General features: G+C 44.7%; 1 protein-coding gene across 1 annotated transcript in view; it reads right to left on the bottom strand.

Moving 5' to 3' along the window:
* Window positions 1-1,213: 1,213 nt before the first annotated feature.
* The window catches only part of SLC25A12 (solute carrier family 25 member 12), a 486,415-nt gene continuing 460,402 nt past the window's right edge, over window positions 1,214-27,226 (bottom strand). The window contains exons 16-18 of the mRNA XM_086956111.1: window positions 21,981-22,139; window positions 6,558-6,648; window positions 1,214-1,898 (exon numbers count right to left, since the gene is read on the bottom strand). Coding sequence (XP_086812237.1) covers window positions 1,694-1,898; window positions 6,558-6,648; window positions 21,981-22,139 — 455 coding nt within the window. The 3' untranslated portion in view covers window positions 1,214-1,693. The remainder of the gene's footprint in view (window positions 1,899-6,557; window positions 6,649-21,980; window positions 22,140-27,226) is intronic.

Consider the following 27,226-nt stretch of genomic DNA (forward strand, 5'->3'; position numbering starts at 1 on the left):
TATTACCTAAAACAAATATAATGTTCCAAATATTGCCTACAGAAAAATCGTTCCACTGGGTGTAGATTTGGTATTATTTACTCCAATAGTGTGACATTTTAGATTTGTTATTATTAACTCCAATAATGCGACATTTTTGTAATCAAATTTTGCATAACCATTTCTGCCAGACATATTTCGTTAACACAATTCTCGTACCATACCCCCTAGTATAGACCCCTGTTTTTACTGTGGTCGAAGAAAAAAAAGTGCAGTGGAAGTTTCACACTGACTCTTCACAACACTGTGCCAAATGCTAAGACTGCCGACCACATTCAGGGCCATTTTGTGGTTTTAGTAATGTGATGTACATATAGGCCTATTAAATCTCAGCCTTGCCAGCTTCCAGTCTGGAAATCATTCCATGGGCGCATCTCCATCTGCAGGTGCCCCGCCTCCGGTGGCGCTAAAGGAATTAACCTGCCAGTAATCTTGACTGAAAGCTGAAAAGCTTTTGAGGGAAGAAAATCATTTTTGTTGCGCAAGAGGGCGCATTTTTAAAAATGTTTATGCAGCTTCGGAGTTTGAAGAACATATTTTCTGCACGTCTTCTATTCTGAACAAGATGCATTCCGGGATGAATTAATTTGTGTTTGCCTGCAGTCAGGCGGCTTGCATCTCCCCGAGCTGTCAGCGTTTTTTTTCTATTACTATTGTAGAAGGCTCCGGTGCCAGAATATATAGTTGTCTTGTCAATCTTAACTTCTTGGAGATGTCTGTGAATAGTTAACCCCCCAAGCACTAGCCAATTAGATTTTAACCTTTCTACATCTGGGGAGAGGATTTGCAAATGCTGCCCGTCACTACAAAATAGCAACACAAGCAGGTTTGTGGGAAATTATATACAGATATTGGAAATGGCATGCGCATATGTGAATATTAAAGAGCGATTGTATGGTTCAGGAGACATGTCTATTTAAATCCACATAAAAGGCTATGGCAGGCAGTCGTGCTGCACCAGAGTGATGTGGCTGTTAAAATCTAAACCACTAGACCCTTTAGCAGTGAAAAAAGAACTCTGCAAAAACTGTCTCCACCATCAAGTTAGAAAATCTGCTCCTGATTATAAATTATTTGAGATACTCATTTAGGGCATTACACATTCCATTTTACTTGAAACACCACTTCACCATCCCATCACTCACAAATGCAGCAAGAAAAGAAGACAACCACATTATATAAATACATCAATAACTGATGTTTTATTACCATAAGACATGAATACAAGATAATGAATAGCTTTAAATAGTGTTCTTTTATATTCGTTAGTGTCACCTGATCCTTATTAAAACACTTCTAAAACATACTGTACATTATAAGCTACCCCCAAACTGCAAATGGTGCTTGTATAAAGAGGACTTGTCTCCTTTACATGTCAGTCTGTCTCTGTACAAAGATGTACAATATGTACAGTAACATCGAGTGCAAGCTGTGCAAAGCAATACTTAGGTATGATATGCATGCCACTGGATAAAAACCTCATAACTAAAGCTGGAAATGGTCTCCCTTGTGCAAACACATGATTAACTTGAAAAGTCTTTAAAAAGAAAGAAATAACTCATTATAGTCGGACATGCAGCTCACGGGGATCACCAAGCGCCATGTTGTAGTGTCTTTTCATTCTTTTGCTCGAAGTATATGGTTGTCTTTAGTTTTAAGATTGTTCCTCCCTTACGGACACCTTTGAGTTAGTTGCCGCAATACCGGGAGTTCGAAACTTTGGAAGGTAAAGGCCAAATTTGTTTTCAATGCCGGCAAACGTGGCTGTCGCAAGTCTGTATCCCCCGATGTGGTCCGGATTGGCAGGAGGAAGGTCCGGAATGCGAGACTTTGGCGCAGGCTCGGAGCCGGGATGTTTTCTGCAAATAACACAATATGGTCAATTATTCATATATTTATGAAATACATTGCGCTCCAGAAAAGTAACAAATGGCCTACTGTCCATGGTGAAATAAAACAAATCACAAAAGTATTAATTTTTCTCAATAACACATCAAGGAGAGACTGCTCCAATGTATATTAGATACCGACAACAATTCAGCATACAAAGTAATTAAGCATGGGTAACTGAATCAATAGGTCCCGCCCCATTCGATTCTTTTGGTAGATGGACAAGTTTGCATTATTTCTTCGAATACGCACTACAGAGATCTTTTCATTGGATTCATGAGTGAATGAAGAAACATGTACCGCACAACACCACAAACGGTATCTGCTGAAGATTTAGTATAGCATTTCAAGGAGTTTTCTTCTCAGGTTTTTAAAGAAATGTTAGGAGGTTAGACTTGACATGGGATATCCATAGGAAGATCATTGCAAAGTCGGGATTCCCATCGTAACCCGCTTTAGGGAATTTTGTAAAATCCAACTACAGGAATACACATGCAATTGTATTCCTGGCCAATCAGTTATAATGTCATTCGGTAAAAATACTGATTAGTAAACCTATACGAGCAGCACACAGTTTGGATTTTTATATTTAATTACAAATTCAATTAAAAGTTTGAATATGGCAAAAATACTAAAAAGTAATTAACGCAATAGTGTTCAAGCAGAAAATATGACTGAACATAGACAGTGTGGTGTTAACTAATGCCAAGAGCTTTGGGTATGTAGATTATAGTGGACATGAAATCTGTCATCTAGAGGTGATTGTCTGCCTTGTAAATTCCTTATTCAGAACAGTAATAAATCTAGATCTAGCTCCTAGCCCGTTACAGTTTATGTTCTTGACTCCAACTAGAATCCGAGGTTTTTGGCTGATTAGGAATTTTTCTAAGTTGGGCTAGTTCTTGCTTGATTGTATTTGCATATCCATGGTAAAAAACAATTTCCTTTGGATAGGTTACTGCAGCATTTTCTGAATACAATTAACCTTGGGAAAAAACTCTAGAGCTTTTGCAGTACCCATCCCCTGTACAACATCAGCACATATCTTTGGGCTGACTATGTTTTTGACCAGGAGATTGATGCCTCTTTCTAAAGGAACTATCAGCCAGATTCATCAAAGACCCGTTTTGCGAGTCTTTAATAGCGATTCATAAGGAATCGCTATTACAGACTCGCAAAACGGGATTCATGTAGGAATCGCAAAATAAAATGCGATTCCTACATATTCCTTATTTGCGATTAGCAAATTGCTAATCTCAAATAAGGAATAACTCCCCATTCATTCCTACGGGCCAAAAGGCCCATAGGAATGAATGGGGAGTATTCCTTATTTGAGATTAGCAATTTGCTAATTGCAAATAAGATAGCGATTTAAAGGGTGCCAGGGGTGTCCAAGGACACCCTGTAGCACCCCTTAAATGCAAATTTAAACAGGTGTTGCGCACACACATGTCCAAAGGACATGTGTGTGTGTAACATGCAAAAGTAAAAAATGCACTAAAGTGTTTTTTACTCTTTTTTCGCAATTTACCACAAAGTCAGATTTTGTGGTAAATTGCGACCAAATATTGCGAATTCGCAATTTCAAATTGGTTGATGAATTGCATTTAAGGAATCTCTATTAGAGATTCCTTAAATCCAATTCCTCGCAAATTTGCGATTTCTCTAATAGCGATTTTTGCATTTGGGATGATGAATCCCAAATGCAAAAATTGCACTCGCAAAGGGCCAGATTCTCAGAATCTGGCCCTTTGCGAGCGGAATTTCGCTTGATGAATCGGGCTGTATATTTCTGCAACATCAGTTCTGTGGTTATCTCACGAGAGTCAAGCAATGTACGGCAGTACACTTGCTCCTTTATGTGGACTATCCCAATAACAACATGGTTGCCTCCCAATGACCACACTTTTGCCCCGCTGCCCTTCTAGCACTAGGCTGTTAGCATATGCTCTCCTCTGTAAAATGCAGAATTTTCTACAGGGCCTCAGCCTCCTTAAAAGAGTTTGTTTCTTTGGTAGACGCTTTATGTGTGTGAGCCTAGTTTCTTTTTTAACCATGTAGACAGATATATGTTTTTATGTATTAGTAACTGGTGAGGGTATACTTGTGAACTGTGTGTAAAAATCCAGTCATCTGAAACAAAAATATATGACCTGCTGTGTGCACAGAAGGGGTTTGTGTTTTTGCTTGTTTTACCAGTCCACTACTCTGGTATTAGAATGTGATTGTCTTTCCTAAGAAATCCCACTGCCCCGGATTACGTAGTACTCCTAGGGTTTGAATAGTTTTAGTGCAACAGGTAATCTGAGTAGAATGTCAAAGGCCGTCAGGGGCGGGTGCTATTGAACTATTGGAACGTGCCTGTTTCCAGGTTACCTGGAAAAATGAATGCCCAAACAGGGATAGAGCAAAGGAGGCACACGTGTAGCTTTCATTCATCACCATCTGGGTGCCATCTTAGGTGGGGGGACTTCAATGCTGCATAACTTTCATACTCAAATCTTTAAGCCACTGATCACCATAATTAACTTAAAGGGTGAAGTGTGAAGGAATTTTCCTCTACAGCTTTATTGCTGATGATGCCAGTTAGCATAGCACTAATCACTGGGAGCATCGCTGTGGTCCAGTGGAACCAGGTACAGCCATGTAGGTCCCTCAACATTTGTATTGTCTTTATAATGCCCGAGGAATGGAAGTCACTGTTAAATTGCCAAACCTGAAAAATAAACCACTCTGTCTGAAAGTTAGTAATTTTGATACAATCATCTGTTTCTTCTTTTTACAGTTTGTAATGCGTGCAATTAAAACAAATATAGCTTACATCAGCATTACCTATACTTTGGCATAGTGTAATAATGTGTGTGGGTTCCCAATCAAAGAGACAGCAATGGCAGCCATAGTTTGTTATCAAAAGAGAGAGGACAAAGCACATATGGACACACTTAAATGTGGAATGATTAAAGCACTGTATTATAGTGAAATGAAGGGAAGTTGGAGAAGTTTAAAAAACAGACGGGATGGGCAGGTCATAGGTTGCCGACAGTAAGAAGAAAGTGTAAAGAAAAAACCTGTATTGAGAGGGAGAGCCTCCCAGAGTAGATGAGAGGGAAGACTAAAGGAGCTAAAGTAAAAAGGGCATACAAATAGGAGGAGGACTGGATTATGGTAGTTGAGAGATAGAGCAGAAACAATGAGATGGGACAAAACGGGGTAATGGAAGAGAACCTGTAGAAGGGACAAGGAAGAGCTGCAGAGTGATTAGAAATGGATGCTCTGGGATATCGGAAACCAATGCATAATATCCAGAAAGAACCATCAAGGAAAACATCAAGAAGAGGCAGAGCCCTGTGCATATTCCATTGAGGGCCCTTAATTCACCAAGTACTAAGGTCGTTTTGTCTGAACATGAGCTGCAGATGACAGTTGCTCAGGCTTTGCCTTCAATTGCCATTCCACCACCTCCTCGCAATGAACACTCACAACATTCAACAAAGTCCCATTTGCTTTGTTCTTTCTTGATCTAATACCATATGGCATCTTCCATTCTATTTTCATTTTCATCACCAAGACAATCTTTCAGTTTAGTCAAACAAGTTGTGTTTGGTTTCCGATAACTGAGCCAATCTACACACTGATTCTCTTGTCTTCACCACTCTTTGGCCACCGCAGTCTCCTGTTCTCACTTATTATCATCACCTTTTCAGTCTCTTAATCTTGTCGCATAGATTTTGGGCAGCTCATATCCCTTGGGTTTCGTATTTCGCTTATAACTTTGAGTGTTACTGTCTTTCTTGCCTACGAATGTCTCATCTCAACATCTGGCTATCGAATCCCCACGCTTTCTGTGTCTGCTCTTCTGTCCAACCCGTGTGCGTATTCTAAGCACGTGGAGAGAACCCATCTACAAAGAGCTCAAGTGTGCATGTTTAGGATAAATAACACCGGTGTTTACACCTAGAATTATGTCATTTACATGCACTCTTTGCATTTCATAACTATTTTTTGTGACAGGAGACATCAGTTGGGGAGGAGCATAAAGTAATTGCTAGTTTTTGATTCGAGAAATTCATCTTCTACTGCTTTTATTTAAATCTGTCTAGTTGTTTTTCAGAAGCCAGACTTCAAATGTAGGTTTTCTTTTCAGCCGTTATAACTATTCTTGGAGACAGGCCATTTTAATTTGACCCACAATGCAGTAGGTGAGTCTTCCTTCCAGGGAATTCATGGTTAAGTGTGGAGCTACTGGTCACACAGCAACATAACACTGTTTATCTGGCTTGATGCAAGAAGAGATTTTAGCACACAAGTTTGAAGCTAGTCCTAGTGAGGTTTGTTAATTTTATGCACCGGTATCAACAATCAGTCTGCAAAAATACTGTTGTCTACAAAATACATCAAAGGTGTTATAGGTTATTATTTCGTGATTTATTCTCTGAACCTTAAGATATAACTATGTTTCTTTTTTAAAAACACTGCACAGAATAATGATGTCTTAAGTTGCACATAATGTTCCAAGTTTGTTTGCCTAAAATATGTTGATTACTCTCTGGCCCAAGCCAATTTGTATTTAACAAGACATTTCACTCAAATATACAGCATCTTCGATTCAAAATCAGTGAAATACTTACACGCCTCCAAAGTCAACGTAAAGCCATCGCTGCAAAAGTTCATAGGACAGTAGGGTGACACCAAACTGGGGCGAAGACCTAAAGACGCGAGCTGTTCAATAACAAATTTGGAGAATTATAAAATGACTTATTTATAGAAAGATAACACATTTAATACTACTGTCAACTTTACCATAAGGATGTGATTTTACTACAGAGCATTATTATTACAGAAAATGTACAACGAATCATGGACTATTTAGGTGACAAGGCTAATTGTTCAACAAAAAACTCAGGCGCAGAAAGGGTTCAGATTGCCTGGAGATAGATTCCCAGCACCATATCTCAAGTATAACAAGCACTAGCAAAGTCAATTGGTCTCAGCAGTGAAAACTGTCCGCTTTGGCAGTGCTTTTTTTCCCCTCAGATGGCCATCGTGAATGAGTATGTATCTATAGTGGTGATCTTTAAATGAGTTTGTTCAAAGATTAGCAAAGCATTGAAAGATAGTCTCCATGGAAGCACATGCATTTATGGAGACCGTCTTTGAATGCATTAGTAAAATCTGGACAAACCCATTCAAAGATGGCCACAGTGGATGGGGGTGCACCGATGGGGATGCATCTTTGAATGAGCTTGTAATAGCTGAACAAATCAACTGCAAGGAAGCCATTTTAATTGGATTTGGTCAAATGTGACTAACTCATTTCTTGGTGCTGTACGCATATAGAGTTACTATCCAAGGCTATATATATATGTACGTTAATGGTAGATAGATATGGAGTTAAGAATAGTAAATTTATATGGATCTGTGAATAACTATTTTAATAATACTGTGGTAGTCGATATATTGGCTATAATATTTTTGTAGCATGATATTTTTATATATGATATACAAAACCTCTGACCTCTAGGGCATGGCGAAGGTAGAAAGGTAGAAGAGCATACTCACCTTTCTTTTCTCCTAATTTTGGCTGCAGAACTACTATGAGACACCCACCAAGATGCTACCATTAGCCTAACTGATCAGCCCGCATACAGCCATGTGCTTCCGTACCTGGCAGCTGGCATGCAAACAACATTTTATCACAAATCAACGGACTCAAGGAAGCTGGAGGAAGGAAAAAGACCATTCTTAACACGTCCTCAAACAACTATGAAATTTAACAATCTTCTCTATCACGTGAGAGCCTTTGGAATGTCGGTAAAAGAGGGAAGCCTCAGTTGCCAAGAGGATTTTTCCTGAAGCCAAGCAAACGCCATTACTACAAGAAAGAATGCCTTCTCCGTGAGGTGTTTCATTGGTTGCTGCATCGCTCCTCGCTGCCGGCTGCCGGCTGACTCCGCTGTCGATTGTTTTTTTCTTTCCCTTGTTTTGACCGTAATTTGTGCTTGCAGTCTAAATTCTGTGCCCGTGTTAACTCTTTATCCCCATTGGTTTGTGATTGTATTTTGCGTTGCCGTGTCAGTGTTTCCTTCCTGGTTGCCCGCCTACCGCGGCGCCCTCCGTCCTCCCTCCCCGCTCCCCGCTTCCCGCCACCACCGCAGACCCCGCCCCTTTTTGCCTTCTGTTCCCTCCCCGCTCCCGCCTCCCAGCTGCTCCGCGCACTTGGCCTTAAAAGGCGACCGTGCGACACAGGTTAGTGTGACCCACTTGTGGGACACCCCCGCGCCGCACGGCCACCAGCTGCTGCGTGTGCACCCTGCCTCGCTCACTGCCCGCCTCGCTGCCGGCTGCCGGCTGACTCCGCTGTCGATTGTTTTTTTCTTTCCCTTGTTTTGACCGTAATTTGTGCTTGCAGTCTAAATTCTGTGCCCGTGTTAACTCTTTATCCCCATTGGTTTGTGATTGTATTTTGCGTTGCCGTGTCAGTGTTTCCTTCCTGGTTGCCCGCCTACCGCGGCGCCCTCCGTCCTCCCTCCCCGCTCCCCGCTTCCCGCCACCACCGCAGACCCCGCCCCTTTTTGCCTTCTGTTCCCTCCCCGCTCCCGCCTCCCAGCTGCTCCGCCCACCCGCGCACTTCGCCTTAAATGGCGACCGTGCGAACGCGCAGCGGCCACGCGCAGCGGGTGCGCCGATTGTGCGCCGAAGGCGCGCCAAAGGTAAGCCCGTCTGCGCCCGTCCGCGACCGGATCGCGACCAGCGCCAGGACCCCTGGCCCACGAAGACCCCGACCTACCCGCCTGACGTACTCAGCCGCCACCCTCAGCGCTCTCAACACCGGCCGACTCCCTGAATGCCATCAAGCCACTCCAAGACGTACCAACGGACCTTTCAGCTGCCACGCCTGCAAGTTCTCATGCATCCGGTCCAGCCCCGCACCCGCCAAGTCGAACACCAGCAGCACCCACCTCAAGTGCATCCTGCTCAACACCCGCTCCGTCCACAGACACACCATCGAACTCTGGAACCTTCTAGACGCCACAGCCCCTGACGTTGCCTTCCTCACGGAGACCTGGATGAACGCCTCTTCAGCTCCCGACATCGCCATCGCTATCCCAGAGGGCTACAAGATCGTCCGGAGGGACCGCAACGCCAACCAGATGGGAGGAGGCATCGCCATCATCCACAGGAACACCATCCGTCTCACGACCAGCACCGACAACACCCTGACCAGCGCCGAACACCTGCATTTCCAGATCCACACCAACCCGAACACCACCCTCAGAGGCACCCTGATCTACCGACCCCCGGGACCACGCACACAATTCAGCGAGGACATCGCCGACTTCGTCAGCCCGCATGCCCTCCCCTCCGCTGACTACATCCTCCTGGGAGACCTCAACTTCCACCTGGAGAACAACAACGACCGCAACACCAGCACCCTGCTCGACAACCTCGCCAACCTGGGACTCAAGCAACTGGTGTCCACCCCCACCCACCTTGCCGGACACACACTCGACGCCGTCTTCTCATCCAGCACAGACATCGACTTCAGCCACGCCACAGAGCTTCATTGGACGGACCACAGCTGCGTCCACTTCACCTTCAAGAGAACGACGACCCACCATCACCAGCAACAGGCCGCCCGCAGAGGCTGGAACAAGATCACAGCAGACCAGCTCGCCACCTCCCTGAGCCAGCACCCTCCTGCCAGCTCAGCGAACCCCAGCCAGGCCGCCGACAACCTCACGAAGTGGATCAGCAACTGCGCGGACGAACTCGCCCCACTGAGGACCCCGCCCAGCAGACCCGGCAGCAAGAAGGCCCCATGGTTCACCGACGAACTCAAGAGCTCCAAGAAGAACTGCTGAGCCCTCGAGAAAGTCTGGAAAAGGGAACCGACACCGGACAACAGGACCTCCCTCAAGCTTGCCACCCGGAAGCACCACCAGCTGATCCGCGCCGCCAAGAAAACAGCATTCAAGGACCGGTTGGACAACAACGCACACAACTGCAAGGAACTCTTCAACATCGTGAAAGAGCTTTCCAACCCCAGCGCAGGAAACAACGACATCACCCCATCGCAAGACCTCTGCTACTCCCTCGCTTCATACTTCCACAACAAGATCACAGACATACACAGCAGCTTCGACAACCAACCAACGCACACCATGACCGAACAACCACCCCCCACCACCACCCTCCACGCCTGGACCCCGATCAGCACCGAAGACACCATCCGCACGATGAACTCCATCCACTCCGGATCACCGACCGACCCCTGCCCTCACCACGTCTTCAACAAGGCCGACGCGGTCATCGCACCCCACCTGCGAGACATCATCAACACATCCTTCAACACCGCCACCTTCCCGGAGAGCTGGAAGCACGCCGAACTCAGCGCTCTACTCAAGAAACCAACAGCGGACCCCACCGACCTCAAGAATTACCGCCCCATCTCGCTTCTCCCGTTTCCAGCCAAAGTCATCGAGAAGACCGTCAACAAGCAGATGGCCGCCTTCCTCGAGACGAACGGATCCCTCGACCCCTCACAGTCCGGCTTCCGAGCCAATCACAGCACCGAGACCGCCCTCATCGCCGCCACCGATGACATCCGTGCCCTGATGGACAATGGAGAAACAGCGGCCCTCATCCTCCTAGACCTCTCCGCGGCTTTCGACACGGTCTGCCACCGCACCCTAGTACGGCGCCTCAGCAACGTCGGAATCCAGGACAAGGCGCTGGAATGGATCATCTCCTTCCTCGACGGAAGAACACAGAGAGTCCGCCTACCACCATACAAGTCAGAGGCCTCCGAAGTCATCTGCGGCGTCCCCCAAGGATCATCTCTGAGCCCCACCCTCTTCAACGTCTACATGAGCCCCCTCGCGGCCATCGTACGCAAACACAACCTCAGCATAATCTCCTACGCCGACGACACCCAGCTGATCCTCTCCCTGACCAACAACCCCGCCACCGCCAGAGCCAACCTGCACGAAGGGATGAAAGAGGTAGCCGAGTGGATGACGACCAGCCGCCTGAAACTGAACTCGGACAAGACGGAGGTCCTCATCCTGGGCTCCTCACCCTCCGCCTGGGACGACTCCTGGTGGCCTCCCGCCCTGGGCACCTCACCCAAACCGACAGACCATGCACGAAACCTGGGCTTCATCCTGGACTCCTCCCTCTCCATGACCAGGCAAGTCAACAACGTCTCCTCGGCGTGCTTCAACATCCTACGCATGCTACGGAAGATCTTCTGGTGGATCCCCACAGAGACCAGGAAGACCGTCACCCAGGCCCTCGTCACCAGCCGACTGGACTACGGCAACGCCCTCTACGCCGGCACCACCGCCAAGCTCCAGAAGAGACTCCAGCGGATCCAAAACGCCTCAGCCAGACTCATCCTCGACATCCCACGAACCAGCCACATCTCCGGACATCTGAGAGACCTCCACTGGCTCCCCGTCAGCAAGAGAGTCACCTTCCGCCTCCTCACCCACGCACACAAAGCCCTACACGACCAAGGCCCGAGCTACCTCAACAGCCGAGTCAACTTCTACGCTCCCAAACGCCACCTCCGATCAGCCAACCACGCCCTCGCCACCGTCCCCCGCATCCGAAGAGCAACTACAGGAGGAAGGTCCTTCTCCTACCTAGCCGCCAAGACCTGGAACTCCCTCCCTCCCGACCTGCGCCTGACCCAAGACCACCTCTCCTTCAGGAAGAAGCTGAAGACCTGGCTGTTCGAGCAGTAGCGGCACCCCCCCCCCCCCCCCCCCCCCCCCCAGCGCCTTGAGACCCTACGGGTATGTAGCGCGCTTTATAAATGTCACTGATTGATTGATTGATTGAAACTCTTGAAATGAGCCCACTGCAGTGCAGACAGCAACTAAGGTTGTCAACCTGGTCCTTCAAAGAGACATGAGTTGCAAAGTGCATCCTTTTATATTCAAACTCTTCTGCAGCTGTCACATTACACAGGATTCACAGGAAGCCATCATCACTAAGCATTGCTTGTGGAAGAAAACCGTCCCAAACTAAAAGCCCCCTGAACTAATTCCAATTCAAAAAGCCCCTTAGATTTCCAGGGCTGAATGTCATGCCTGGACTCTGGGTCTTGAAGGATACCCAATTATAATCGGAGGACCATGTGGTGGATAACTGTGGGCAACTTGAACTACCACAACAGGGTCTGTAGCGAGACCCAGTTGTTGTAAACCTATCCTCACCCTTTCTATGCAGACAGTGGAATCCTCTGAAACACCAATAATGCCTGGACAATGAAATAGTGGAGAGAGCAGCAGGATCCATTCCAGGTCAGTTGCCAACTGTTTGAGCAAGTGAAACCTAGCCATATTCCTCTTATAGAGAACCACTGCAATCACCTGGACTCTCATCCTTATTATGCAAGCTAAATGATGGAAAATTAGAAGGAACAGGGAAAGGTGAAAATCATTTTTGTTGGTCAATTACAGACAAGGGTATCTGTTCTGCAAGACCAACTGCCCTACACAGGATCTCGGACAGACCCTCTTGGACAGCTCTGTGACTATTACCGGGGAGAGACAAAAACCATGTAAATCCTTTCAAGAGGAAATTATCTGATTTTGTCCATGTTTCTGATACCCAATGCACAGATAAATCAGATGTATTTCCTCCCCCAATCCTGTGCTAATGACAACAATCACTGTCAGTGCTCTGTTTGTGGGTCTCTGATGAATGTCTAAATAGATCTTCATACTGGTGGTGGTGCCGATTCACACTAACGCCATGCTGTCCTGAATGATGAAATACCTGGATTGCCCCCAAAACTGTGTAGAACCCTCCATTTAGAAGAGTGCAGGTTGTCCTCCCAGTCCCATTCGAGACTGTCAACTGAAAGGTCACCATATTTACCTCAAGAATTGCCCCAGGCATCAGTTGCCATGATCACTGGATTTGAGGAGCAGCTAGAACTGATATGTTTGAGGTAGTATTTCCCTAAACCTTAGCTTTTTTCCTAATTTCCTAATGGGTTTTGCTGCTGACTCTCTTTTAGTGGCCTCATGGCTCTGGGCACTTTCCCACTGTAAATGCAGTGTGAAAGTGTGTGCGCCCTTCCTACACAAGTTAGGAAATTACGCTTGATGCCTGATGGATTTAAACATGCCTCAAGCCTGCCATTTACGGCCTATGGGTGTGTACTTGCACCTGTGGTGTTTTTAAACATGTGTCAAGTCTGCCATTGCAGGCATGTGAGTGCACAATTGCACTGATGCTCAGAATGACCCTTCTAAACCACTGGCCAATCCTGAGGGGACCTTTCACTGCCACTAGGCACCTCTGGTATAAGTCTTAAGGGGTGCAGCAAGTGGTAGATGAAAGGCAGGGCAGGTACACATGTGTGTTCCCTGCCCAGGAAGTGAAGAATTCCCAGCAATGGTTTCACTACCTAGGAGATTTGCTCTTCCTGTAGGTTAACATGGGGGAATGGTTGAAAATACTTCAATCTGCAAAATTGGCTTATGGTGGAGCAGCCTCATAATGCATTTGATTCACAATGACAAATTCTCTCCTGTAGTAAAGAGGGATTTATCATTAATAGATTAGAAATTTCACTTCTAGAAAGGGGACATTTCTCTGCTCTAAAACTCTTTGTGTGCCTTTTAGTTTGACTCCAGTCCACACTGGTGGCTGGAGGAGCGCATTTGTTCATTCCCCAGAGACAGCTATAGATACTGGCATGCAACTGGAACAACAGACTCCTGCCATTTGAGGACCTGGCTGGATAGATTGGAGAGAGAGGTGTGAACACATGGCCTATGGGAGCCAGATAATGGCCCACTAAAGACTAAGATCTGCATTCCAGGGCCCCATGGCAGGCAGGACTGAAATTTAGGGGAGACATCTGTGGTTCAAAGGGAACACCTCTGGACCACCCCCAACTTGAAAGGGACACTACAGCATAAGTACTGGTGCCATACCTCAGCAGGGTAAAGATATTCGTGTGAGAATGAGGGACCGAAGATCCTGGAACTGTGTGTTGCACACTGTCAGAGGAATGTGTTGCGCTCAATGAGGATTGTTGCCATTGGAAGGGACTGTGCACCCTTCCTGAAGAGTGGCTGGCCTGGGCTGACTACTTGCTGCTGTGTGGCACTTTGAAATGTGCTCTCTAAGGGCTTGTTGGCTTGCCATCTGTTCTCTTGTGCAGGTCTCAGGGACATCAAAGACCTCCCATGAGGGACCCACACCATCTACTTGCGACACCTGGAGAGCGGTTCCCTCTTAAGTGCCCACATAGTCTGCTGGATCCCAACTGGTAGCACAGCATGAGCGTGGAACTAAGTAAAGTGACTGGAGACTGGATTACCTGGTGTGGAGCCCCAAGAACAATGCCCGTATCTAAATAGTGTGGACCATGGATTGTGGGGCCTCAACATGCATAAGCATCTTGTTGGTGGTGAGTGGATTCAAAGATTGAGGGGCCCTGTATGGCCCACTTCGAGTGTGCTGCATCTCTCTAATGTGACACACCATCTGCATGTTCATAGAGTGCGGTTCGATTCACAGGTTGTGACCCTCGGAGGTGAGGGCATACCTATAGTAGTGTCTCATTCTACCCATATGGCACTGCTGAACTTGTGCCTGTGTGTGTGACCGGAATTGTCTGGTGCAACTCAGATCAGTGCGCACCACACGTTGTACCTCATTTCCAGGGAAGTATGGAATTTGCAACTCTTCATTGTGTGGGACCGGAACTATCTGATGAGACTTGTATCAACGCACACCAGACATTGTGCCTCATTTCCAGAGAGGTGCAAAGGAGCGGATTCATGTTCTATTGTGCCCAGATTGCCTGGGTGCTACTTTGATTGATGTGTGTTTGAGGGTTACCTCCTTCTTCCGAGAGGCTTCCCTGCTTCATCCCCCATTCATTGAATGTTCCTTCAGTGCTCTCAGTGCTCTCCACACCTGGCTTAACAAATTTGTTTTGCCAGGTAGTATTGCCCTGATTTGGCCTGGGTGGTCAGGGCAATTGACTGGGCCATCGAATGCTTCCGAAAGGGATCAGAAGCAGGTCAAGAGACTACGTGACCATCCCCCTCCCCCCCCTCCAACCACCTGTGCTTCGCAGAACTGGGTTGGTGCCCGAAGGCACAGTGTGGAATCCCTTGATTGAACTACCATCGCCCTCAGCCTGCTTGTGCTCTGCAACCGTGGGAGAACTTCATGAGTAGTGGCGAAACCCCTATTTGTCAACTGCTGTCTAATTAACCCTGCTAGCTACTCCCCACCTTTGTCCCTGAGTAAGTGTGATTCGGGCCAGGATAGGCCATGAATCAGGGGGTAGGTTTTCTTTATTTCCAGTTGTGGGTGTTGGGTAGTTGGGGTTAGCTGAATGGTGGAGGAGGACTTGGGCCACAGGGTCTGTGTATGCGTTATCCACTGACCTGCCGGATATCAGTTGAACCACATTACGTTGCTGTGTGTGTGCTCCATACAGACCTGCCTGATATCCGTGTCACCGCATATTGGTGCTGAGTGAGTGTGTGGGAGTGACTGCCTGTTAATGATATGACACGGCGGTGTTGCTTTACACGTTGATTCCTTGCCAAAAGAATACTACATTTGACATTGGTTTTTACCTGTGAGGACTTGCCACACCGTGCTGTTTCAAAAATGTTGTAATTATCTGTGTGTACACTTTTCGGATATAGTTGTGATCAGGGGTGCACCCTATAACTGTGTGGTATTGAATTATAATAATTGCCAGGGTGGGTCTCGTTCTGACAACGTTTCGCACCACATAAGGGTGCTGGGGGGATAAAATAGGATCTTTCCCAAGTGTGCATATTACTGATGTCATTTTAACATAGTTGGGCCTAGTACTGCTAGTGATATATCCAAATGTGCTTTATGCTCAGAAATATATGATGTTCAAGTTATGTTAGTAAGTGGGAGTGTTGAATCGAAACTTTATTCACATACACCATGTGAAAAGTCTCTTTTGTGATGCTCAGTTTATTTATTGTGCGAGTGCTGTGCCAAAGCTTTGCACATTGCCTCTGTGATAGGCCTGACTGCTCAGTGCCAAGGTAGCCAAGGGTGAGCGCAGGTTATACAGTGACTGTAACCACCTACTCCTGAAGGGAGTGGTAGGTTCTGCCTGGCTAGGGACTCGCCTCAAACCAACCAGAATGTGCCAGTTCCAACATGGGGGGAGTTGGGGAAAATGCTTGTTAAGGTTTGTCAGGAGCAGTGATCACGGTTTCTGATCAGTGCTCATTACTGCATTTATGTCCTAGGTGTCGCCAGTCCATTATCAGGTGGACCTAGACATCACTGTTGCTACGGAAGCAAACTAAGGTTTGCACCAACACTGTCAAAAGACCCATCAAAGCTTCTGTAAAAGTGCGCAATTCAGAGTGGAAGCCTGGAAACTATAAACCTAATTTACAGCTGGGCGGATGTGGGACATGTTGCATGGAAAGATGTTCTATCCACCATAATAAAGAGCACTGCTGTCAATGGCACTCTAATCAGGGCAAGCGGGACATCCACTATCCTCCGCATAATGCTCAGGTCTTGAGAGCATCATCACCAACTGTGGGGTGGAGATATACTGCCAACAACACATAAATCTTTATTTCATATAGTTCAAGTGTTGATGCTACGAGACGCATTAATGAATGTAAGCCGTACTGTAATTTCAGTCTGAGCTTAATGGGTGGCCAGTTTTTATTGCATCAATCATGTAAAGGTAAACAAGATCTGCATTGGTTCAGATCACCCTAATGAGCTGCTGTTGAGAAGCCAAACACTGATACCAAACATTGGGGCACATTATTGTCTGTGCTTCAGTTGGAGGCTAGTGACCTCACCCTTTCGCTTCTCTATACCGAAGGTGGGTATTCAGAGTTAGCCAATCCCATGGAGGAGACGTGGGTCCGCTTACCATATTAGGCCATATCCACATATACAAGGGACTATAGACAGATCAGCCAATACTACACTGACAAGAAAAGAAAAATGGTGGTCACTGCAACCAATGGAATTAGTTCTAATTTTGATTTAGTACACTCATTACAAACTGAATCACGTGCAGGAGCACCTTTATGCCAGTGCACTGTTCTGATTTAAACCAAAACGTTACACCAAAAATCATCCTGGTCCTCTTACTGGCCCAGGCTTTCTTCTCACAAGGGGAAGCAAAGGAACAGGATTGCTAAGAAATTTCAAAAAAGCAATACTTCAATAAAACAATCCTAAATATTGCAGATTTTAAAAGTATTTCAGCGATGGGATCAAGGATAAACCTAAGAAAGAACGCTGAAGAGCAGTGCTCAGCTGCTTAGCGGGAATGCACCATCCCCTGTGTAACATTTATGAAGGAAAGACTTGGCGCAGCCCGCAGCCCTTCACACTCTCTGCCCAACAGGCCGCCATCTATGTTTTGGAATGTAAGATCTCCCTCTTAGATTAGGGGAAATAACATATTGATTTAGACCAGCGGTATCTCAGGTACTGCTGACCTAAACTGCAATACCATGGGTAGATTTTCAATTACCTGCTGCATCCTTTCAGGAGAAGTCAAGTGGCAAGTGTATCCTCCCCCCCTCACCCCCCCCCCCCCTCTTAAAGGCAAGCCGTTCTGCTCACTGGAGCAAGGTCCTTCTGTATTTACAAAATGCAATTCTTAAGTATTTTCGTATGAAAAAATCATAGAAAGTTTTAGATTGCCCATCTCTGGTCATAAAAAAGACCCCTGTTTGATGATGGAAAAGGCTTTTAAGCGAGAGGTTAACCACAACTGTACTGGGTTTTCATATCTTTGCATGCTAACAGAAATGTCTCGTATTTAGTGCATAAGTTTTGTGTTTTACTTGAAGGTCATTTTTTCATGCTAGGAAGGCACTCGTGAGGGAAACATGTATTCGCACTGCAAACCAAATCTGTAATTCGGAATAACAAAACATCGTCATTACAGAAGTTCATTTTGTGTTGTTTGTGTATCGGTGAATCACACGTGAAAGTATACACAATAATACAAGCACTCTTGGTTCTTATTTTTTAGCTAGGACACATTTCTTGAAAACCCATTGTAAGATACATATTTTTAAAATTACAGGATAAAAGTTAATTGTGTGCCTGTGTATTCATAGTTTAGTGAAAGTGGGATCACTCAGTACCAGAGTTCTATTGGTCATCCGGTAAGGTTTCTGTATATTTAAATTAACATTTTGGCGCCGTCTTTGGAGCAGCCAAGATCTCACCTCCTATAGAACTGAGCTACAGGAATATCTATCCTTACCCAATGCCACCAAGAACCCCTGGTTAAATTATATCAAGAGAACTTGTGAGACCCTTGGACTACCAGAATTGTGGTCAGATCTGGAAAGCACAAGTATCAGGACTCCAAAGAAAGCGCTGTCCAGAGCATATTATGATAAAATGCTGCTTCGAGCCCTGGATAGCGCACGAGAGGGATCCCTGACACACTGCTTCATCACAACTAAAGACTCATATAACCTTGAAAGCGTTTTGGATGGCATGACTCCTGTCTTAACAAGAAAACTATTCCTGCAATGGAGGTATGGGACCCTTCCATTAATGTCTTTTACCAAAGCATGTTCCGGTCGGTCTCCCATAGAGACGTGTCCTGTATGTGCTCACACAAAGGAGAACGATGTGCATGTGATTTTCTTCTGTCGAGCCTACCAGAAAAGCAGGAAATTCTGGCTTGTCCCCCTTCTCAACAACTTGGGTTTTAGAACATTTTTACCCGCATACAGAGTTTTAAAGACCGATTTATCGCCGCCAATTGTGTTTGCCTTGGCAAAATTTCTAACCGCAATGTGGTATGCCCGAACCCTACTGATAAAGATGGCTGGAGACTCTTGAAAATTCCCACTCCGATTCACTGACACCCTTTTTAATTACCATTTTCTTTTCAATTTTCAATGTATTTAACATTAATGACATATTGATATCTTGGAATTTTAACTCATGTGGTAATTTTGTACATCTTTTATGATCATGTGATCGAAATAAAGATTTGAAATTGAATTGTAAATTGTAGATATAGTCGGCATATTTATATATGATTACAAAAAAGTGGAAAACAGTCAGTGAACACATTTGATCTCAAATATTTCAGAAATCTATCAAGTAAATCATGACAGTTAGACCACAAATAAAAGTGCTCTGTTTGTACATAATGGTATTAAAACCCGATACAGTTGTGGTATATATGTCTATTTAGGCTTCAATTACAAGTTGCACAGCATTAGCGGGTGCAAACTCTGCACACGTAATTACTATAATAGTGCGGTAGCACCTTGTCAGGGCCATGCAACTATGAGTAAAACCCATTGTAATGAGGAATTAATATGTGGCCAGGGAATTTCAGTGCATTTTTTCACACTATATTCCCTATTCTGAGGGGTTTAAAGCCCACCTATACTGTTTGCTCTGAGCATGTAGACTGTGGGGTTTGTGTAGACTGCGGGGGTCGTCTGCATAGGGCAGAGGTAGAGAAAGTGGGGGAGGAAGAGAAGGGGAAGGATAGTTCTGCGCAGGGCCGAACTGGCCATAGCGAGCATCAGGTGTTTTTCTGGGAGGTTGGAAGGATGGGGGGTCGATTTTGCACTGGTTGGGTCCAGTTATGTTACTGGGGGCCGGTTTTGCAGCAGTGCTGCAATATTGGCCTCTAGTAACAAAAGCAACAATGTTTCACACTTGCCCCCTCCTCCCTCCCCCAGGGGATGAGGGGGGGGATGGTCCGTCAAAATTTCCAGGGCTGTTTTGGGTTCTCAGTCCGACCCTGGTTCTGAGGGGTGTGTGTTGCATGATCACTGTTTCTCAGAGAAAAAGGTCAGGCGCGGCTGTGATACAAGGCCTGGCTAGTGTTGCATTGAAGCCTCTAGTGATTTCATTGGCTGGTATTTCCAGTCCGTACAGTCGGTTCAGCGTTCCCGCATCCTGGAAAAGCAGGTGCAGTTACAACGGGCCAGACATGTTCAGGCACAGCGTAGTTCCACTTGGAAATTCCGCCCCACCTCACACATAATCATCGCCTAAAAGGTTTTGGCATCACCAAGTCTTAAGGAACTGCCAATGATATTCTGTTAAAATATTTCAGAGACGAATGAAGAGTCCTGAGACATCTGGAGCAGAGCTCCTGGGAGTTCTCATCACACTGACGTGTGGTTAAAACTCTGGCAGGAGGAGCCTCTAAGCGCAGTAGATACTTCGCACCATAATGAGGTGTATTGTTTGGATATTGTCAATACCTTTTCCAGTGTTGTTTTCTGTCCAGGTGCACTGCTATTAATCATAATCTACGAAGAGTTTCCAGCCTGACAACAGAGGAATATTCAAAAGAATGTAAATCAATGAAAGACCCAATGCTGAAGAATAATACAACTGCAAACAATGGGAATTCAAACAGGGAGCCCTCTCTATACGGTTTAAAAAATACTCTTGTTCTAAACAAAGAACCTTTCATTTCCCACCATGGCCCTCATTCTGAGGAAGGCAGGAATTTTAGATTCACCCAGTAACAGATTAATGGTCGATTCCGGAATTACAAACTATGGCAGAGAATATTTTACTAGCAAAAAGCTGGTGAAACTTCTGGGAGTGAATTGAGATAAATATAGGAAATCACCAAGGGAATCGGGTGTGGTAACTCCAATTCCCAAGGTTGTTTTCCATTTGAAAAGTCACTGCTCAGGGGTAAACTTTGGAATGCCACCGTATTTCACCCAGAAAATACAGATCCTGCCTCTATCAGTAATTCTGGGTGCATGAGTCCCTTAGATTGAGGACCTATGGCTCACTCCTTTCCCTTAAAAGACTGAATGACATTCTTTTTCAGGCAAGAGAATTGGATGCACCCTGAGGTGGACCACAAAACGCGATACCTCCGTTTATTTTACAACATAGATATATCCATATACGAAGTACTTTATAAGAGTAAGGGTGTTCTCTTGAGGAGAACTACACTTCTGCCTGGTGCACGGATGCTTCTCAAATTCAGCTCTCCAGTAAGGTCTGCTTTAAAAAGCATATTTCGTGGACTTCTCCCAAACCATTGCGTTCAAAACCTAATCATTTGCCACTCTTGTTCCAATTAATATATCAGGCCTGTGTGTTGATCTCCCCATTTCCATGAATGATTTTACTAGTTATTGGCCAATCAAAAACTGTATTTTCTCTTCCTCTGCTTCAATTTTTAAGACAGTAGGTTATCCAACATAGGTGTTAATGAAATGTAGGCATTCGTGAGGAAGGACTGTTTGTTTGTTTGTGCTGACGGCGTTTGCATTATTAAGTGAACCATTTAATCATAAACTTTTTAACTGACCAAAGTTATTTTGTCTTATACCATGGATCACGCTATGCGAACTGCCTCTCCTCCCTCCCCTCAATTAACTCTGTAGTTCTTTTCTGAAAACAAACGTTAATTCAAACATGTTTTGGCTACTATGAAGCATTTTATAGTGAATATCATGTTTGTTAGCAGTGGAATGATTTATGCAACATTTTTTAAATCGCTAGGTACAGACCTTAGACAGATATACATTTTTGTAACATTTGCATGTTTTTTAAAAAACATAAAAGGGGAATCATTGTTTGCTTTGGGAGAGAGGAACCACATGCTTGTTGGACTTCATCTCTTACTAATCAGCAATATACATTTCTCTCCGCCCACGCCCAGGGCGCTATCTTAACAAAGGCCGGCTCAGGGTAAACCTACATGTTTCTGTAATTTACTCTTTTTTGGTATTCACAAAAATTTGATTTAATAGTAACTTTACAACTGTGGAGACTCCGCAGTCGGGGCAGAGAATACCGCACAAAATGCCTATTTTGTTGTGTTGCGGGGGATATGAACGCGAACAGCACAAGACTGATTTGAGACTGAAGAACTGCGGCCTCGCTCCGCAGCATCAGTCTTAGCTTTTACATTTCAAACACTGGGGCGGTCTCTCCTACTGGGAGGGCTCTCAGGGCTTTCCTGGATTGCGAGAGACTAAACTTGAGGCAGTATTTCAAGGGCATGTCCATACCTCCAGCTCCCTTCCAAAAAGCTCTGGGCCCCTCTTCCTTCAGAATCTTCCGGAAGCAGTCGGTAAGGCCGCTGTATGTCGTCTGACCGGCGCGAGCTGCCACTTGCAGTCTTGTCTTGATGACATCAGCAGGGGTTACCAAGGAAGCAGCAGGCACACCTTTCAGGGAAGAAAGAACCATTTAATTCACACGTGCTGCGGGATCTTGCAAAAGAAGAGGCTGACTTTTTCAACGCTCTGGAGAATTTCAAATATACAATTGCTTGTAAAAGCAACATTAAAACCAGACAATTTAAACTGTTATGAAAGACTGACATTACAGGTTTTACTTATGCAATCAATGTGTTAAATAATAACATAATTAAATATTTTATCAAATGTGTTGTACAATGACAGTTTTATTTTCTACGCGTTCTTCCATGAATAGTAGTTGGCATGTTTAAAAGTTGTCACATTAATGAAGTACATTACAAATAACTTTTCCGAACTCTGATCCACTAGAAGCAGAGCTGGAATTTTTTAAATCACTTGCAGGCTCATATAGTTTATTTACTGACTGACAACAATGTGCGCATGCTTGTGTCCTTATAGTATATTTACAATTGCCGCCACTTGCGTGACCTTGGATCACCCAGCCCTTATAGCTTTATAGTTCACCATCTTAAGGTCGTCACAGCAGAGATATCCAGAATAAATGAGCAATGAAGCTACACAATCTTAACACACAACCTGGGAAGCATAATACAGAATGTTGGATACTGCAAGGAAGCTTGCAATGCTACCCACAACAAGCATTGTATTCCCACACCAGGATTCACTTTACAGAAATGCATGCACTATAACAGAATTTGCTCACTCACTGGAAATAGATGGTTCGGAATCTACAGAATTTTCCACCTGTGGACACTAATATCTGAGCAAACGCGGGCTATAAAAGGACTTCATCTTTGTGGGGATAGTCTGATTAGCTCATTTTCCTACACGCCTGATAAGTTCCAACTGGTATTCCACTTGACCGACATGCAGGAATGTCAGTGTCAAGTAAAACACAGAAGGCTCTCTTATAGGGCCATTGATTTTTAAGCACTCTAGATTAGCTTAACAGGAGCACACTCTATCAGTGGCATCGGAATCGGTTTGGATCTTGCCCTGGTTGCATTTGTGGCCTGCTGCATGTAGAATGAGGGCACCTGAGGAGCCACAACTTTCCTTCTACACTGTGTGCTTAAAAACCTAAAGGCCTAGTTTGTTTGCGTGAGTGGTGGGTGTTGCAAGCAAGCACCAGTCCTCCCCTGATCCAACCCTTCTCTGCTGATTGACTTGGGAGGCAAGGACTCGGGTAGGGCAAAAGGAAACAGCCAGTCACTGCACCCGCGGTTTGGGATTCTATCGCAATACTCTTACGCTCTGAAGCCTGTTTATCCATCAAAACATTAAAAACAATGTTGAAAAGATGGGTTTTTAATAAGTAGCTTTAATCTTGCATCTTCCCTCAAGTGTAGTTAGGTTGTGTTATGTAGACAGTCCTAAAAAGCTTACGTGTGACAGCAATACATAAAGTCATTTAGCAAACATAATTTAACTATCATGACCGCTTCTACTTGCTATTATAGATGTGCTGTTCCTGAAGCTATGAGGACTCACAGCAGAACCACTGGACGGTCATAGGACCTCTACTCAGGGCTTCTAGGCCATGGGAAGGTCAATTGTAAGAGGTTCAAGGAACAGACATTCTGGCTAATCCTTAGGTGACAGCTACTCATCATTGCCATATTGTGGGCATTGCTAGCTATACAAACAACCTACAATTTGCAGATTTTGGAGACTTTTAGAATCAGGACAGACAAGGATCATGAAGGTATAAAAGCTGTTTTATCGCAGAGAATTAGGGAGCGCAACCGTACAATGGCTACTATGTCATACCCAAAATCTTAAACTCACAATGCAAGTTGAAACCAATGTAAGGAACACAGTGGCATAACTTAATTCATGGAATGCGCTTCCACATTCGGTAAGGTCTGTATAAAATCAAAATGGGATTTCAGGGGAGCAAGATAAACCCTGAACAAGACAGTCTATGAATATATGAGTCTTGCCAGTACTGGCTCTATTTGAAAGCTCTCCCACTTCGTGTAAACCAACTATGAGAAGAATTTCCTGAGTGAGAAGTTGAAAAGCAGATTCATCACAGAGGATACCTGTGGTTCTAGAGATAGCGCTTCAAAGAACCCCAAGGTTACTTATAATTGAGGAAGAAGTAGTTGCCTGAAAGCATGGTTGCACACATTTAAAGAGGGCATTTAAGAGGACATCTCTATAACAACGATTATGTTTCAGACCTTTAACACTAAATCTACCTACAAAATAACTGCATGAAAAAGGTGAATATCTCGTTTTGGGTAGCAAGAGTTTTAAGGAGGTTGATTGAGAGCTGAATGTTGTCAAACTATATGTCAATCTGAGGTGCAGCAACAGCACATAAACACTGAAAAAAAGAGAAATTGGAAGAAAATGAGCTAATACTGAGAAGTTCTCATTTCTCTTAACTCGTTGAACAATATGAAAAGAATAGTTTGGAAACATCAAGAACAAATATCTTGCAGTAGTTTGGATTTTCTTCTGAGACTTAGTCACACTCAGTATATTTTCCTTGATCACAAAATCTTGAAACTAAACAATTAGTATTTTGTGGCGGAGCACCATGCTTCAGTGTTACATTGAGTATTCTGTGAGCCCTGTATGTTGTCAGTTATTAAGGATAGTCATCTTTCTCTTCTTCAACAAACTCATATTTTAGTAGTTGTGTGATCCATTTGATAAGATCTTGTCCTCATTTTCTGTTACTTCCGGGAACCCACTATCCTGACAATACTGCACCTGGAGAGGTTTTCCCTTCTTCACATTTACGCTCAAGGTTTCAAATACAAATGAGATATTGTGGTCAATATCTACAACCCCTCTGTAGTACAAAGGCAGCATTAACAGGAGATTGCAGCTGTGAGGTTTTATTTGGGTTCTGTGGTTGGTTATAAAAAATGAATTTGGGGTTTTTCAAAGTTCTGATTTTTTTCAATTCTGATGAGCCCTGGGTAGCACACCACTGAGCTGTGTGTGATTTGCAGGTATGCCTAGGATTATCCTAACTATTTACTAGGATGGCGTGACCCTCCTCGCTGGGTTCAGCAGACCCCAGTATTAGATTGGTTCCAATACCTGCGAAAACAGTGCTAGGTTAGTCATCTCTGGTGGTCTTAAAGACACTGTTCCTTTGAAGTGTGTAATTAAATGTTCAGTATCTTGAGTATTAGATGCTCTGGGTGGGACATGTATGACCAGACATGGGTCCCCTGTTCTCCATGCCACTGGAGTCAAGCTATCCTGGCTGATGAGGGGTGAAACCCAGAAACCGGTCCTAGGATGCGTGTTTCCAATCCAGGGAGGACCTGGCCTGGCAGCTCAGGTTGGACTGTTCCCATTGGGTGCAGGGTCAAGACTAATTTGCATATGGCTGGGTCCAAGCTGGAATGTCATTGTGAGCAAAAAAACTATGGATTTAGGCAGAAATCTCTGTACTGGGGTGAATGTATGACATTGTTCTGCATTCTGTCCATCAATTTTTCTTTTTGCATTTGTCATTCCGAGTGGGATGGGTATGCCCCGACGTGGGTCCTGTGCTCTCTATGCCTCTGGAGTCCATCTATCCTGGCTGACGAGGGGTGAAACCCCAAAACCGGTCCTAGGATGCTTGTTTCCAGTCCAGGGAGGACCTGGCAGGGGCGGCTCGGGTTGGACTGTTCCCTTTGAGCACGGAGTTAAGACTGATGTGCATATGGCTGGGTCCAAAGAGGAATGGCATGGTGAGCAAAAAAACAATGGATTTAGGCCCATATCTCTGTACTGGGGTGAATGTATGACATTGTTCTTCATTCTGTACATCAATTGCTCTTTTTGCATTTGTCACCAAGTGGGACGGGTATGCCCAGAAGTGGGTCCTATGCTCTCCATGCCACTGGAGTCAAGCTATCCTGGCTGATGAGGATTGACACCCCAAAACCGGTCCTAGGATGCTTGTTTCTAGCCCAGGGAGGAACTGGCCTGACAGTTCGGGCTGGACTGTTCCCATTGGGCGCAGGGTCAAGACTGATTTGCATATGGATAGGTCCAAACTGGAATGGCACGGTGAGCAAACAAATCAGATCTCTGTACTCGGGTGAATGTATGACATTGATCTTTATTCTGTCCATCAATTGTTCTTTTTGCGAATCTGGGAGGAAGCTGGACGGTGCCTTTTGGTTGGTAGGATTATATTACATTACGGAATATTACAGTTTGGATTTTTTTAATATAATGTGAGAGTTTCATGATCACCATGTTCCAAATTATTTTCTCCCAACACATAGATACTCTTGGGCATAGAGACCACACCAGAATAAGTTTATATATTATTTGGTTGATTGATTTCATTGGTAGAGGCATCAATAGTGCTCATAGTACTGATCAGTATACTCCCCTCTCCTACCCCCTTTTCTTTGTTGGTTGTAATATAGCTCTATCAATTTAAATGTTTCCAGGGTTTTATAATGTTTTTTGCTCGGCTCTCCAGGGTTTATACTAAGTCTGGCATTTAAAACTCTGCTTTTCTCTCCACCTTCAGCAATCATTGTTTTAGGTTGAGCAGACTCTGTCTTAGGACAAACCATTGACATTGTTGGCAGCAGCAGCTTTACTTATGAAAATTGCTGCTATTTCTTGTTGGAACAAACATCTCAGCTTCACTCGTAGAACTAACAAGTTTGAAGATTGCATGGAAGGGGGAAATGATCATGTTCCAGGATTATTTGCATATTGCGGATAATGCTCCTGTTTCAGATGAAGTAGGCAAATTCATGGCAAAAATACAAATTGAAAACCATATTGATAAATAAATTGATTCCAGATACATGCACTAAAGGCATGAACTATTGCCAGAAGCCATAGTGCAACCGTCAGGAATGCGAATCAGCCTGTCCAGCAAAAACATATGGCGATGTGCAAGAAACCTGTTCCAGCATTGGAACTGGACTGACCCTATCTTAAACAATTCAAGGATGGGGGAAGGAATGTGTGAGTGAATGTGGGCTAAAAGTGTTGGTAAAGAGGGAAAAACAGGTCAAACACAATGTTTGTTTAAAAGCTGTTTATGCTTAATACTTTATAACATACATCATTTTATGGCTAAGCCACTAAGGGTCATATGGTTCAATGTC

This window comes from Lissotriton vulgaris, chromosome 2_1, assembly GCF_964263255.1.
Source record: "Lissotriton vulgaris chromosome 2_1, aLisVul1.2, whole genome shotgun sequence".
NCBI lineage: Eukaryota > Metazoa > Chordata > Amphibia > Caudata > Salamandridae > Lissotriton > Lissotriton vulgaris.